Source organism: Zea mays, chromosome 8 (genome assembly GCF_902167145.1).
Source record: "Zea mays cultivar B73 chromosome 8, Zm-B73-REFERENCE-NAM-5.0, whole genome shotgun sequence".
Lineage (NCBI taxonomy): Eukaryota > Viridiplantae > Streptophyta > Magnoliopsida > Poales > Poaceae > Zea > Zea mays.
This window is the reverse complement of record NC_050103.1, coordinates 130,658,602-130,673,850: the sequence shown is the minus strand read 5'-3', so window position 1 is coordinate 130,673,850 and position 15,249 is coordinate 130,658,602. Positions and strand designations below refer to the sequence as shown.

Below are 15,249 nucleotides of genomic sequence, written 5' to 3'. Positions count from 1 at the left end.
GACTGCCCACTTCATGGATTTCTTCGCTGATTCTTTTGGACTTCTTTTCTTCTTGAGTCTTAGACTTCTACATATCTTTTATGTCTTCTTTTAAGGTGTTGTATACTAAGTGTCTAAGTACAATTCTCTTCACATCATGTGAATTATAAAAACAAGTACTAGCAAATACATTAGTCTACATGGTTACGTTGATCATCAAACACCAAAATAACTTAGCCAAATGGTCCGGGATTCATTTTACAATCGTTCCGAAGGATTGTCCTCGTAGCTTTTCGTACATGTAGAGGATTGGACATGAAAAAAACTTTTGGTACTCAACCTAGAAGTTAGGAGGGTTTTTATCATTTTTGATTCGATTCGTGTGCTAGAAATATGAGGTAAAGGCATGAGTTCATGAAAGATAGAAAAAATAGACTATACCCTATAGAAATCCGATACAGTTAATATAAATAAGCTTATAACTTAGGCCATGTTTGGTTTCTTTAGTCTAGGGACTAAAGTGTTAGAGGACTAAATTTTAGTCCCTAACATGTTTGGTTATAAGGGCTAAAAATAGTAAGAATATACTAAATGACTCATAAGAAAACTAAAATGGCCTTTAACATTATCCTGCTATTAGTACAATTGAACTAAATGATGGGTAAATGTGGAATTAATATGGTTTAGTCCCTTTTAGCACATATGTGAAGGACTAAAGACTAAATTATTTTAGTTCATATTTTAGTCCTAGTGTTTGGCAAAAAAGGGACTAAAAACTAGAGACTAATCTTTAGTCCCTCTAACCACACACCCCTTATTTGATCTGATTAAATGAGCTATAGACTATATCCACATTAAACTAAACATGGTACCCACAAACAAAAAACAGAATCTCTGGTAGCACTAGCGCTGTCATTGAGGCAGGGCAGGATCTGTGAAGATGACACTGGGTTACCGTCTCATCGAGGCGTGACAGGCGTAGCAGGACTGCTGCTGTGTCTACCCCTGCCTAGCAAGCCTACAAAATATACCTAATAAACTTTCAGTTTTCTCCTCTGTAATTAATTACTAGGAGGGTTTTTTTTTTCCTTTGGAGAGACCGGCGTCTGCATGACGCAAATAAAGCTGCAGATACGTGTTTGCTTTTGAGACGCCTCCTTTTTCTCTCTCCATCTCTCAAACACTCCGGATGCCATCAAACATGCTTGCCAGAAAAAAAAAGAGATGGTACAGAGACGGATTATCGAGTGCCACTGAAGATAACAGTGGTCTACGAGTTCGTTTATGATCAACGGCACCTTCAATTCAAATTTATACTATGTACTCCCAGGGTCGCACGGTCCCAAATTTAAACCAAATTTTGAAGTCATCTTAAACCAATCTAATTTCAAGAAAAAACATCATGTTTTTATAAAAACAGAGGCGAAAGATATTTGCAGGGTTCAGAGAGAGAGAGAGAGGGGAGATTGTGCGTGCGCGTAGGTCACTAGTACAAGTACGGCCGGAGGTAGGATTAGCAAAAAGATGTGTGCGGTCTCAACAGTGAAAAGGCGAGGGTTTCTCGAGATCGGGGATCTGAGATAGGACGGCGACGGGGCGCAAGCAGGTCAAAAAGGCCCAAAGTAAAAAAAATAAAAAACAATTGCTCGGGCGATGTCTTTTGGGGGGGGGGTTAAATTTTGCTGTCACCGGGGCTGGGGCAGTAAAAGGGTGCAGTGCAGAGAGGAGGAGGCACATGCTGCCATGGCTGATGGCTCCACTGCCCACTCTTCTGCGTGGGAGTGGGACCACGCCCTCCCTCCAGGATCCTCTGCGCGCGCGCACGCAGACCGGTTGCGTTTGAGAATAAACATGGTTTTGGATTCAGTAGCACGACGAGAGAGTCGTCTACTGTGGTAACCAGCGCAAACAATCCCGTGGACGGGTTGGCCCCCAGAGCCCAGACTGATGAGCAAGAGCCACTCCTGCTACCACCACTCCCATCGCTGTTCATTCCCTCTCCCCTATAGGCTGTAGACCTTGGAATTGGAAACTAAATTGTGTGCAGGAAAAAAACGAAAACCATCTAAAAAATTGATTTATTTTAAGAAAGGGGAGGGAGAGAGAGAGAGAGAGAGCAGTATTTTAAAGTAGCAAAGAGAAGAAGCCTGGGGGAGAGAGAGACGAGAGCAGGAGACAGAGGGGCTCCCCCCCCACCCCCGAGCCCAAACGCAGCTAGCTCCCCATTCCACCCAAGCTCCCGCAGCCAGATGCTCTCCCCCGCTCGAGCCCCACCGCCGCCGCCCGTCCCCGCCGCCGGGTAGACCGCCCGATCCGACGGCGCCCGCCGCACCCATGGGCCGCGGCGGCGCGCGCGCGGCCCCCGCCGCCGCGGTGCCGCCCTGGCACGCGCTCCCGGACGAGGTCTGGGAGCACGCCTTCTCCTTCCTCCCCGCGGACTCGGACCGGGGCGCCGCCGCGTGCGCCTGCCACGCCTGGCTCCGCTTCGAGCGCCGCTCGCGCCGCCGCCTTGCCGTCGCCAACTGCTACGCCGCGTCCCCGCGCGACGCCGTCGAGCGCTTCCCCGCCGTCCGCGCCGTCGAGGTCAAGGGCAAGCCCCACTTCGCCGACTTCGGCCTCGTTCCGCCCGCCTGGGGCGCCGACGCCGCGCCCTGGGTCGCCGCCGCCGCCGCCGGCTGGCCGCTGCTCGAGGAGATTAGCTTTAAGCGCATGGTCGTCACCGACGACTGCCTCGAGATGATCGCGGCCTCCTTCAGGAACTTCCAGGTGCTGCGCCTCGTCTCCTGCGAGGGCTTCAGTACAGCCGGCCTCGCTGCCATTGCCGCTGCTTGCAGGTGAGGCCGCGCATCCAGGCCCAGATTCGACTTATAGACTACAAAGCTGCTCTGCGTGGTTCTTGCTTTCATTTCCGCAAAGATTTGATTTGACCTTTCGGGGAGTTTCTTACAGGAGTATTTGACAAAATAAAAAAACACCTCTGGTTCCTTCTCTCCTCACCTTTTCCATTTACCCCCACAAATTTTGGTGTCATTTTGGGTAGTTGTGACCTGAAGTATATCTTTTTAGGAGAAACTGATTTGAACTTCTTTGGGGGAGATTTTGAGCTCAGCATTTGGTCTTTTTTGTGTGCTTGTTGAGTAGTATTTGTAAACAGTAGTCGCCTCCAGTTTAGATTTGGTGTGATCTGCTGTGTTTGTCCTGAGGTGAATACTAGCGTGCTGTTTTAGATTCTTACTCAAAAGATTGATTTGTACTCTATCTGAAAGGATTCGCAGGGGATTTCAATACAATTTTGGTGCTCATGTCGCCATCAAAAGTTTGACCTTAGATTGGATTCCTCAGTAAGCTTTTATTTTGTTCCTGGCAAGTTTTGACTCCGGATTCTACTGTTGTGCACGGATCTGTGGGTTTGGCAGAATAAACATTTCTGTTTTCTCGGGCAATGATGGATGCATCCCTTTACCTTTCCACCAAAATGATAGGGTCTGTTTCAAGATTATAGAACCAGTTGGACGCAACTTTACTTAAACAATTGTATCCCCCCTCATAAGATGCTAGATCTGACTTGGAACTGTCTTGCATTTCATTTATGTTTGAGATTCAAGCGAGTTCCCGTTCTGTTATAACCTTATATCTGATTCGAAGAATCAAGTCTTTTATAGCATGCTTTTGACATCTAGTCATCTAGATTCCCATCTGTGCGTTTGAGCGTGCCTAATCCCTTTTGTCATTAAGTTCTACCAGCCGCTATCTTGCTTTAGCTGTATTTGATCATATTAACAATGTTCGCAAGGAAAACACTTCCACTTTGCTTTGTTAGCGTGATTATTGATTCTGAACTGCACACAAGAAAATTAAACTTCGGATTGTTAATAAAAAACTTTGGAGGAACTTGCAGTATCCCCAAAAAGAATTAGGATCTTGCTAAAGGCTTACCTTTTAGAAACAAAACTGAACTTTGAGAATCTGATACCTAAGATACTGATTTTTTTATTAGTTTGATTCTTACCATGCCAAAGCTGTAACATTTGTATTGTTTTTGGGTGACAAGGAACACTTCAATATAGATGACCTGATAATGATCTTTGGTTGGATTTTGATACACGGGTGCCTTATGCATTCACAAAATAGAGTTTTGACCAAATATGCTTTGGTACAAGCACATATTAACATAATGAGTACGGATATACTTGTCTTGGCTTTTTAATGGCATGGTGACATATAAACCTAGTTTTGTGTTGTCTGTACCCTTATCTTTGTCTCATGTGTTACCCCCCCCCCCCCCCCCCCCCAACACACACACACAAATTGGGCTGTGTATCTTTGACGTTTGGATTGAAATGATATTGTAACTATGATTGGATGCAGCTATTCATTAACATCAACTATTGTAGTTTGGTAATTTGGGCGTTTACTTGTCTAATGGGTGTGACACGGCAGTCCAGGTTATGTACAAAACTATGGAGACCCTAATCACGTTATGTTTGAGGCATCTAAAAACTGTCTACTTCCACTAAAACTTAAATATTTGAGTGCATCCTAAAAATCATGCAGTAATTAGGTTAGGTGCTTATTTTACTAATGATGATGCCACATGGTGGTGACTATAACGTTGTTTTCTTTGTTTAAACATTACACTGTGTGGAACCCTTACCCTTGCTATTTGCCGCCTCTGGTTTATATCCGCTGATTGTTCTCAGGCAGTTCTGATCAATCCTGTAACAGTGGGAGTGGGCGCTACTCTGCCTGTGAACTAAGCATTTTCATTTGAAAAGGCATAAGTTGAGGAATGTTGCTTTATACTGTTTATTCCATAAAGCACCTCAATTCGCCGCATCTGCTTCTGGATGGCTCTTTGTTGACAAGATACTAAATATTTCTGCATTAATTTTACCTAAAAAGGTAGAAGTAGCACGGTCACTGTTTCTAGCTTATCCCAGGCATCTGCATGATACACCAGGAAAGCAATATGACACGGATATGATATCTGCAATTATTAGCTGTTGCTTTCTCTCTCTCTCTCTCTCTCTCTCTTGCTTTGGAGCTGAAAAGATTGTATGCGTTAACAGAAAGTATGTTTCACGTGTTGCCCTTCTTCATAACTTTGAGGTGATCGAATATTAGCTAGTTTCGCTGTCTCGGTGAAAGCTAGGTTTATATGTGTTGTGCTGTTGCTTCCTTTGTTTAACTTAAGACCAATGTGGGGAGTCTTTGCAAACTTACTTAATGATGTGTGGAACTTGTAAGTTTCGCTAATCAGTTGTATTTTCAGGATTTGCATGCATTAATTAAGTATGCCTCTAGTTTTTCAGTGATTTCCCCTCAAGAATCTCCATGCTTATTTGAAAGTGATGACAGCATTGACTATTGGATGCCTTGTTCCAGTTTTCATTGATCTTTCAACATATGACTGTCCAGCTATTTTAATCTGTTGTTTCCAACTCCTAATTTTGGTATACTCTCTCTGCAGAAATCTAAGAGAACTTGACCTTCAGGAGAATGAGATTGAGGATTGCTCTATTCATTGGCTCAGTCTATTTCCAGTATCTTTCACTTCTTTGGTAACTCTAAATTTTTCATGCCTAGAGGGGGATGTCAATATCACTGTACTTGAACAATTAGTAACCAGATGCAGCAACCTCAAGACTCTCAAGCTCAACAATGCTATACCTCTTGACAAGCTTGCTAACCTCCTTCGCAAGGCTCCTCAGATTGTAGAACTCGGAACAGGAAGATTCTCTGCAGATTACCATCCGGATCTCTTTTCGAAGCTTGAAGCAGCATTTGCTGGCTGTAAAAGCTTAAGAAGGCTCTCTGGGGCTTGGGATGCCGTTCCAGAATACCTGCCAGCATTTTATTGTGTATGCGAAGGCCTCACATCACTAAATCTGAGCTATGCTACTGTACGAGGCCCTGAACTGATTAAATTCATTAGCAGATGCAAAAATTTGCAACTCTTATGGGTATGCAGCCCTTGTCCACATCTTTGGCTTAGCTAACAAGGTTTTGAAAGTTGCCTTTAATGTTCTACTCTCTGCATATTGGATCATTGGTGTATGAACACTTAATTTCCAAGGAAGTGAAATTACCTGCATAAATGTTGTTTTGATTATTTTAGTAAGTGTCAGGTCCTGTCCATATGCTTTTAGTGCAATTAGCACTTCCATTTGGTTAGATTGGGTTCACATTGCATTTTGGTCCATTGCATGTAGTACTTGAACTAGTGCCTTCTTTTCCTCCTTTTGTGAAACATAAACTTTGTTTTGATAGAACACAATAATTAGTATGACATAGAAGGCTTTCTATAGTGACTCAGTTCATTGACAGAATGCTATCTAATGAATTGCTTCTGTTTGTTTTATATCAGCATATATATCCTAGAATTTCTTTTCTAAACATCGTTGTTCCATTTTTCAGGTGATGGACTTGATTGAAGACCATGGTCTTGCTGTTGTGGCATCGTCTTGTAACAAACTGCAGGAGTTGCGGGTTTTCCCTTCTGCTCCTTTCGAAGCAGCTGAGCAGGTCTCTTTGACTGAAAGAGGTCTTGTTGATGTATCTGCCAGTTGCCCAATGCTGGAGTCAGTCCTCTACTTTTGCAGACGGATGACCAACGAGGCCCTTATTACCATCGCGAAGAACCGGCCCAACTTCACTTGCTTCCGCCTATGCATCATTGAGCCTCACACACCAGATTACATTACACACCAGCCTCTTGATGCAGGTTTTAGTGCCATTGTGGAATCATGCAAGGGCCTCAGGCGGCTTTCTGTTTCAGGCCTTCTCACGGACAGTGTATTTAAATCCATCGGGGCACATGCTGACCGTCTTGAGATGCTCTCGATTGCCTTCGCCGGGAACAGTGATTTGGGCCTCCATTACATCCTATCGGGCTGCAAGAGCTTGAAGAAGCTAGAGATTAGGGACTGCCCATTTGGTGACAAGCCCTTGCTGGCAAACGCTGCCAAGCTGGAGACAATGCGATCCCTTTGGATGTCGACGTGCTCAATGACCTTGGGCGCATGCCGGCAGCTTGCGCGCAAGATGCCCCGTCTTAGTGTGGAGGTCATGAATGATCCTCGACGGGGATTCCCCTTGGACTCTCTAACAGATGAGAGCCCTGTTGAGACGTTGTATGTCTACCGGACAATTTCAGGTCCAAGGTCCGACACACCAGCTTGTGTCCAGATTCTCTAAGGGGCAGCTGTGGTCTACAAAGGTACTATGGAAGCATCCATTTTCAATCACATCATGTACCTTCAACACCTTACTAGCATAACCTGGATCGTCTCCTTGAAGTAGCAAGGCTGGTGACCTCGGTAATCCTGTCATAATCTCTGCTTAGCTGTACAACTGTTTCTGGGAGTTTAGGGTGAGAGACTCAGGGTCCCTTTCAGGTGTTAATAACTGTAGGGAGGACACTCGATGAGTTACAGGAACTACTAGATAGCGTCTTGAGGAAACTTGGGTTTGTTTTCTTAGCGTGCCTAGTTCTTTTCATGTATAAAAAAATATGGGATCATTCCAATGCTGCCACAATGTACTGTACTATTGGAACAATTGTACTTGGAGCCTCTACTTTTTTGAGTTTTGACCCCCTCCCCCCCCCCCCCCCCCCCCCCCCCCCCCACTGATTATGGGTTGCTGTTGCTCCCGCCTGTGATTTGTGAATGCTATATAAAAGCTTGTACGTGGCTCTGCCTTCATGTAGCGCCTCCCTCGTTTTGGAGAACGGTAACTTCACTGGTTGTAGTCTCTACCCTTATCAAGGCTTAGGCATCTGAACTGCTGGAAGTCTATGCCCCCTTGACCCTGGATGATCTGAAGGTATAGTTTGCTTCTGGTTCTGGCCTTCTACTTTGACTTCGAATCACTTGAATTGTAAGAGGTGTTCTCCAGCTGAAGTTGAATCTACCACTAGGGATTAGGGAAGGCATAACCTGTGTTGGTGTTGAATTTAATCGCATGTGGATCCATCCATTCCATATGCTCTACTCAGCTGAGTACTAGACAGAATATAATTTGTTTTCCTAGTCTTGAATTTATCATCTGTCCTTGGCTGTGGCTAGTGTGCTGCGTGCTCTCTGAGCCGTCACGCTGCTTGCATTGCACTGCACTATCCAGATCTTTCATAGTTGGGTTTAAGCTTTAAGGCACTTGCCAAGCATATGATGAATGCTGATTTGAATGGGATCAGAAATCATGTGTATGAAAAACATGTAGGAGAATAAGAGGATTGAAAGAGGTTAGAGATAAAAAAAAACTTAGGTTCATAGGAAAAATCCATAAAAACCAATGCGCATTTCTCCAATCGAGGGTGTAAGTCTGCACATTTCAATGATAAAAAAGAATGTAGACGTTGTAAGTCTGCCCTAGACTGATTTCGAGAGTCAAATCGGGGGAGATGGGGTAGTTGGACTATCACATCCTTAACTTGGGGACTTAATGTGCGATGTTAGACTCTTGTCATGTAGCTAAGTAGCCTTTTAGTTTGTGTAGCTGAGTAGTGATATCTCTCTAGTTTAGCTTGGTAGCTTTTCTACTCGAGTAGAGATAACGAGTAGTGCTAGTGTTGCTTAACTTTGTGCATTTTGATCATTGGTGTGTATAAGCTGCTAGAGTGATTAGTTGCATATGTTTGTGTGGCATTGTTCACTGGACTATTGTATGTGAGTTCACTCTAGCTTGACACTTTAGTTGTTTTGACTAGTATCTTTTGTAAGGTGCTTGTGATAAATAGAGGGGTGTAGTCTTGGCATTGAGAGATTTTAGTGTGATGCATTGATAGATTGTATATAGTGGCACTAGGTGTTGTTGTAAGGCAGTTGTGCTTGTTACTCTTAGAGTTAACCACCTCTTAATGGCTTGGTGACCATGACTCCATTCAAGTCTACAAGGAGATTGTGCGATGCTCTAGAGGAGGTTTGGTCGATGAACTTATGTTCGTCCCTACTAGATAATGCAAACAACTTTAGTAGAAGTGAGGCATGAGAAGTGTCAAGTTGATTGGTTGTGTCAAATAGTGCTTAAGTTGCCGCCTACCTCGAGAGGTAGTTCATATTGTGGGCTTAGGATCTAGCATGAATACCAACAATCCTTGAACTCGTCTCAACGAGGAGTAGATGGTTGGCAAGTCATCGAACCTCAAGAGAAAAATCATTGTGTCTTTTGTTATTTTCCATCAGGTTTGCACTCCCTAAACACTAGCTCTTTACTTGCAATATCTTATGATCCTAGTTGATTACTTATTTAGTATCTTTATAGGGGGTTTGTGAAATTAGTTGGAATGTAGTTATGGATAGACTGATAGTTTAATTCTACATTTATTTGGCTAGTCTTAGTGAGTAAGTTTTAGAAACGACTCTTCAACCCCATCCACCCTATAATCACCCTATTGACCTTTCAGAGTAACCTAAGAAGTTCCAAGAGTACTAAGCAAGTGATGCATGTAACCCATGCTAGACCCTGACCACGCCGCCACACACAGGATTGAGTTAGCGACCTACCAAAATATGTTGGATTCTACCGACGTGGGAATCTAAAATAGAAAAATATGGATTTTCATGATGTTTTTTAAACATAAATTTTGTTTCGTATCATTTATCCAAACCATTTCTTATGTTTGTATTTGTCTTTATTTATCCCTTATACAATTTTATAGTCTAGTTTAAGAAAAATACAAGATACATATGTGTATGTTTGGTTTAGAGACTACCCGAGATGGTATGGGCCGAGCCCATTTCCGAGGGTGTTTGATTCTAGGACTAGCAGGGACGGGATCATCCCCAGGAGGAATATTCACATCCAATATGGGTTGCCTAGTCCCTTGAAATCCACGGGTGAGCTTGAATGGTGTCCTTGTCCATCTATGTACCTTCTGTCCCCACGCATGGACAGTGTGTCTTAGGTTCCAATGGCAATGACCAAACTTTCGGTTGTGCCTCTCCTTCAACTACACAAGTTCATGGTTGGCAAGGCCTAGAAAGAACTTCTATAAGATTTAAAATTTATCCTATAAACATAATAATTATAAAAATATCATAATGTGGAAGCTAATCAAGGATGCATGAAAACAATAATTACCAATTCTTGGAGATATCTTTTTATAAACCTATTTATTTTAGGATGTAAGTTGTTCAAATAGGAATAGAAAAAATACATGACTAGATTGGATGATACAAGGAAGAACACATGTCCTTTGATAACACAATGTCTTTCTTCAACAATGAGAACTCACGACTATGTCCTTCCTCCATTCCTACTATTAGAGCTCCAACTGATTGAGTTGTGGTCACCAGACAGTGATGTTGTATCTACATGCAAGTGCTCATGGTATGGGGAGGGTATCACGGAGAGTTGGCGTCGTGGTGCCCTTGTGCGAAGGTGGGATGTGGGTTTGTAGAAGTGGCGTGGTGCATAGTTTATAAGCTATCGGTGGGGCATGAGATGGTGGTGATGCAGGGAATTGAATGAAGAAGATAAGATCAATCGATAGGGCTCATCATTGACATGTGAGACTAACATAACTATAGATGATGGTGTTAACAATCCATTTGTTCCGCTGCACTCTATCCAACCAAACAAACCAAAAACTAGAATGAATTCAACCCTCTTAACCAAATGCTAGTAAAGACACTATCATCCTTAAAAAGTATGGAACAATCCTATCATACTTTGTCTTTAAATTTTAAACTAAACACAAGATATAAGAACAATCTAAGATGCTGATCCACTTCTACCAGCGTGGGCTTCTAAAATGAAAGAAATTTGTATGGGTCTCTTTTGATTTATTTAAACATGAATCTTGTTTTGTATTATCTATTTAAATCATATGTTATGCTTATACTTATATTGTTTTTGGTTGATTCATTTTACAATTTAACCATCTAGTTTTAGAAAAATGCACATCAAATATAAAGGGAACATTGGAGTACCAATTCAGCGAATAGTAAAGTTTAGTCCATGATCATATCTACCCTTAACTATATAGCCGTAAAGGTTGGATCTGCCCAATTTTCTAGTATATATACATGTTTTTAGGGGTAGAGTTTTCTTGTTTTGTTCTGAGAATGAAACGATGTTTTTCAATATTTAGGCTCAACATATTTCAAGTGCGTCCAACATTTCTATATATTAAAGACGAGCACAAAGTTGCGCCCACGTTTGTCCACGTCATGCTAAAACTTTACAACCGTTAGATTTTAGTTGCACAGCCAGATTAGTCATGTGTACATGCAAACAGAGGGATAAGTGCACTGTACACACAAAAAGGTGGCCTTGCTGCTATACGCTTGTCTCAACTCGAGTCGACCCCATAGAGAAATGAACACATACCGAGCGTGATACCTTAAATTTATCGCCTTGGTTAAGCCATTGAATATGGTAGGGGTGTGGGTGTGGACGTGTGGGAAGAAACAACTTTTCCACTAAATGTGAATGGAACATTCTTGCACAACATCGTTGGTATGGAACAAGGTGTGGCACTGATGCTGCTCTGGTTGTGCAACCTAGGTGCTGAGTACGCATTTCACAACAAGACTCTCATACTTGTCAGAATTCGTGGCATCCACATGTTCTTCTTGGGTTCTTGCAACGTCAGTGGCAAGCATAGCATATATGGTTTCTTCAGAATCACTAGTTGAAGAATACTCACAATTGTAACTTATAATCAACGTGAGCTTGTTGGAGCAGTCCCGTATCACGTGACCAAACCCTTTACAGCGATGACATTAAATATCCTTGGTGCGTCCAGCGAAAGAGGCACCCTTTGTTGGTGGAGGTGGCGCTGGACTTTTTGCTACGACCTTGCCACGCGAAGTGCTGCTAGATGGCGATGGCGCTGCTGGTGGTGCTACGACGACAGACTTGGAGTGGAACGATGCAGTGCGATCTGCAGAAAAGTTAGCTTGTGTCCTCGCATGTCGTCCCTGCACTTCACGTTCAGCTTTACAAGCAAGATGGAATAAATGAGTAATATTAGTGTACTCCTTATAATCAAGCACATCCTGAATTTCACGGTTTAAACCATCCAAAAAGCATGCCATAGCAGCGTCATTGTTCTCAACTAAACCACAATGAAGCATGCCAATTTGCAGCTCCTGGTAGTATTCTTCAACGAAGTGTGTGCCTTGTTTTAAACACTGTAGTTTATTAAGCAAATCGCAAGCATAGTATGAGGGAACAAATCTATGGCGCATAAGGACTTTTAAAGCATCCCAAGTGGTATGGATTTCAGTGGGATGTTTGTTGCAATGTTCACGCCACCAAATAGAAGCAAAATGGGTAAACTCACTAGTAGCAGCTCTAACTTGATTGTTTGCAGGAAAAACATGAATTGCAAATTTTTTATCAACAAGTTCCCACTCAAGATAAGCATCAGGATCATATGTACTATTGAATTCAGGTATAGTGAGATTAATCTTAGAGGAAAAATCATCTTGGTTACGTACCACACGACGAGGTCCGTGTCGGCGACGACTGGCCTTAACGTCATGCTCGGTGTCGCCACCATAATCAGTGTCACCCTATAGCTCACCAAGCTGCTGGGACAACTCCTCCAGCCGTGTCATGATGTTGTCGAGGGTGTGTTGGTGGTGGCTTGGGCTATTGGTAATTTCTGGAGCGTCGTACCGACTTCAATTTGTGCTGTTTCAAGTGGCCCAAGGCGCTCGTTGGTGACATGAATGTCTTTAGCGAGGCCGTCAAGTTGCATGCACATTTGTCGCTCAAAATGTTGTATGATGCCCATGGTACGAGGGGATAGTGGCATGGCATTCTTATCCTCGTGATCCACCATGTGTCCTACCATAGTTAGTGCAAAGACTAGAGAACAAGAAACAAAATAGTATGTCCTACAGCTAGTGGAGTGAGTTGTAGAACATGGCGCTCAAACTAAGAACCGTTATCAAGGTCTTAATCATTTCTTACAAAACCAACAGGGGTGACCTGCAACTAGCGGTGCAACCACGAAGCTTGGATAGAGCGATTGTCAGAGGACACAACCTGCACACTGTAGATATTTGTGGAGCTGTAGGAAGGCTGCACTTTAGAGCAAGGATTAGCACAAACAATTTAGCAAATGTAAAGCTCAATAAGTATTCAAAATGTGTAACAATGTTGCTGGTCAAACAAGGCAAAAACTTATCAATGGATCTAAGCAAAGATTAGTGGGACTTAGTGCAAGCAACAAAAGAATCTCGCACAAAGTACTCGGAGAGATGCTAGCTGACCACTCAAAGCTTCTAACAAGGGTACTGAAGAGTTCACTTGTTGTGCACCACACGGAGAAGGCAAGAAAACACAAAGTGAACAGCCCGAGCTCGAGTAGTATGCAACAACTAGTCTTAATTGATGAACGGATTCTCTCTATCTCTCTCTCTCTCTAGAAAAAGGAAAGTTGGATGTGATTGTGCACTTGCCTTGACGTGTGGAGGTGATGGCATTCCTTTTGTGGATAGGTCTGATTGTTTCCTTTGCAAGGCTATTGCATATCAGCAGCACAATCTCCAATTAGCACTTTCCAAAAACCCTTAATTTCTTTCTTTCTTTGGTTCTGATTTTTTTCTCTTCTTTTTTTCTTTTTTTTTCTTTTTTTCTTCTCGTTTCTTTCTTTCTTCTTTTTGTGCTCACAAGGATTGTCGCGTTTGTGCAATAGCACATGTCCAATGCGAAATAGGAAGGAAAACGCTGCTACCAAAAACAAGGCACTAGATTTTGTATGAAGAAAACTATGGTGTGTGGGGAGGGGAGGTGACTGGAAGGACATCAGCAAGACGACACTAATGAAACACAAACTGAACAAAACAAAATATTGAAAGAGAATGCACGACACAAGTGGTTTGGGTAGGGAATTTTTTAGTGCGGCTTATGTGGACTATAGGACGATGAACAACTCTCAAACTAAGGAATAAAACTCGATAAAACTCACCAAGCAACCTAAAAATCGGATACCACTTGATAGAGCTGGAGTGCCCGATCTTTCGGTGATGTGAATAATTTCGATTGGTGGAGGAGGTGACTCTTGCGATCCGACTACGAACGAACAGGTCATGGCGCCTTAGCAATCGTAGAACCAACTCTAAACGGTTATTGACCATGCTGGAGGCAAGATCAACCTGAACACGAAGTTCTATTCCTGCAAGCAATCCAAGAAACAAGAAAAAACAAGATGTAGGCAAAACCGAATATCATTCACTCATGAATTGGGGTTCACTATGCTGTCCACAGGTGGCCGTTGAGCACAATTGAAGTACAAGATATTTGCACGGTGGCTAAAACTATCAAAGAAAACCCAACTCAAGGAGGGGGCACAACCCCTAGCTAAATAGGGGGAGGAGGTGGGTGTCCTTCCTGATGGATTATGGGGAGGTTACACTAGCACAAAACAAAATTTTCGATCGCATAAAACCAAAACTACTGCGGTTATAGATCATAGAATTACCAGTAGACGCGTAGGGCAGCGGAAGACGTCTCGATGTAGACAAACACGTCGTGCAGTGCGATGCAGTCGCTGACGACCTTCACGTCCTCATGCGGTCCGTCCTAGTGCTCCAGATGTAGCACCTCCGAGGTATCCACACATACAGGGAGGAAGCACCGTGTTTCGAACTGCTAGGTTCGCGACGGCGCCTAGGCGAGGGCGAGGGGCGAGCGACTGCTCGTTTACTGGTGGTGAATTAGGGTTACCTTAACCGCGCCCCTCCCCTCATTATATAGGCGTTTTTGTGGACTTCTAACTCCGACACCCATAAGTAACCCTAAAGCCCTGTCTAATTTCGGATCTAATCTGAGTTGGGCTTCCTCCCCCATAAGTGTGTGACCCTATAAGTTCATGTACATATAGACATGGCCCAAGTACTCTTAATTGGCCGAATAATTGACAACGGCCTCTAGAAGGACATGTCAAATCCTATGCGCACGTAAAGATCATATCAGACGAACCATTGCAACATTACATACATGTTGTTCCCTTTGTCTCACGATATTTGGTCTAGCTCTAAGCTGACCTCTCTTTCTTGATACTATGAATTGGAATCCTTTCATTGATTAACACTTAACTCAAGGGGCCCAGAGATATCTCTCTCAAGAAGAGAGGGGCAAATTCCATCTTGACTGACCATGCCTCACAACATGATTCCTGACAAACTCAAAACTACCTTTATAACTACCTAGTTACAGAGTAGCGTTTGATAGTTCCTAAGTAAGTCAATTCACATCTCGAGAACATGCGATAATCTCAAGTCTAAGGATACAGTATACATGTTGCAAAAA

The 15,249-nt window shown here is 43.1% G+C and overlaps 1 protein-coding gene across 1 annotated transcript; it reads left to right on the top strand.

Moving 5' to 3' along the window:
- Window positions 1-2,107: 2,107 nt before the first annotated feature.
- LOC103635896 (transport inhibitor response 1-like protein Os05g0150500) lies at window positions 2,108-7,575 on the top strand. Its single transcript, XM_008658274.4, has 3 exons — window positions 2,108-2,813; window positions 5,450-5,942; window positions 6,397-7,575. The coding sequence occupies exons 1-3, from the start codon at window positions 2,314-2,316 to the stop codon at window positions 7,174-7,176; spliced, it is 1,773 nt and encodes a 590-aa protein (XP_008656496.1). The 5' UTR covers window positions 2,108-2,313; the 3' UTR covers window positions 7,177-7,575.
- The last annotated feature ends 7,674 nt before the right edge of the window (window positions 7,576-15,249 follow it).

Bases quoted from the DNA above. Each gene is read 5' to 3' on its own strand.
- LOC103635896 (XM_008658274.4), top strand. From the start codon at position 2,314: ATGGGCCGCGGCGGCGCGCGCGCGGCCCCCGCCGCCGCGGTGCCGCCC. The intron at 2,814-5,449 runs GTGAGGCCGCGC...CTCTCTCTGCAG, and splicing joins GCCATTGCCGCTGCTTGCAG to AAATCTAAGAGAACTTGACC. The intron at 5,943-6,396 runs GTATGCAGCCCT...TCCATTTTTCAG, and splicing joins AAAATTTGCAACTCTTATGG to GTGATGGACTTGATTGAAGA.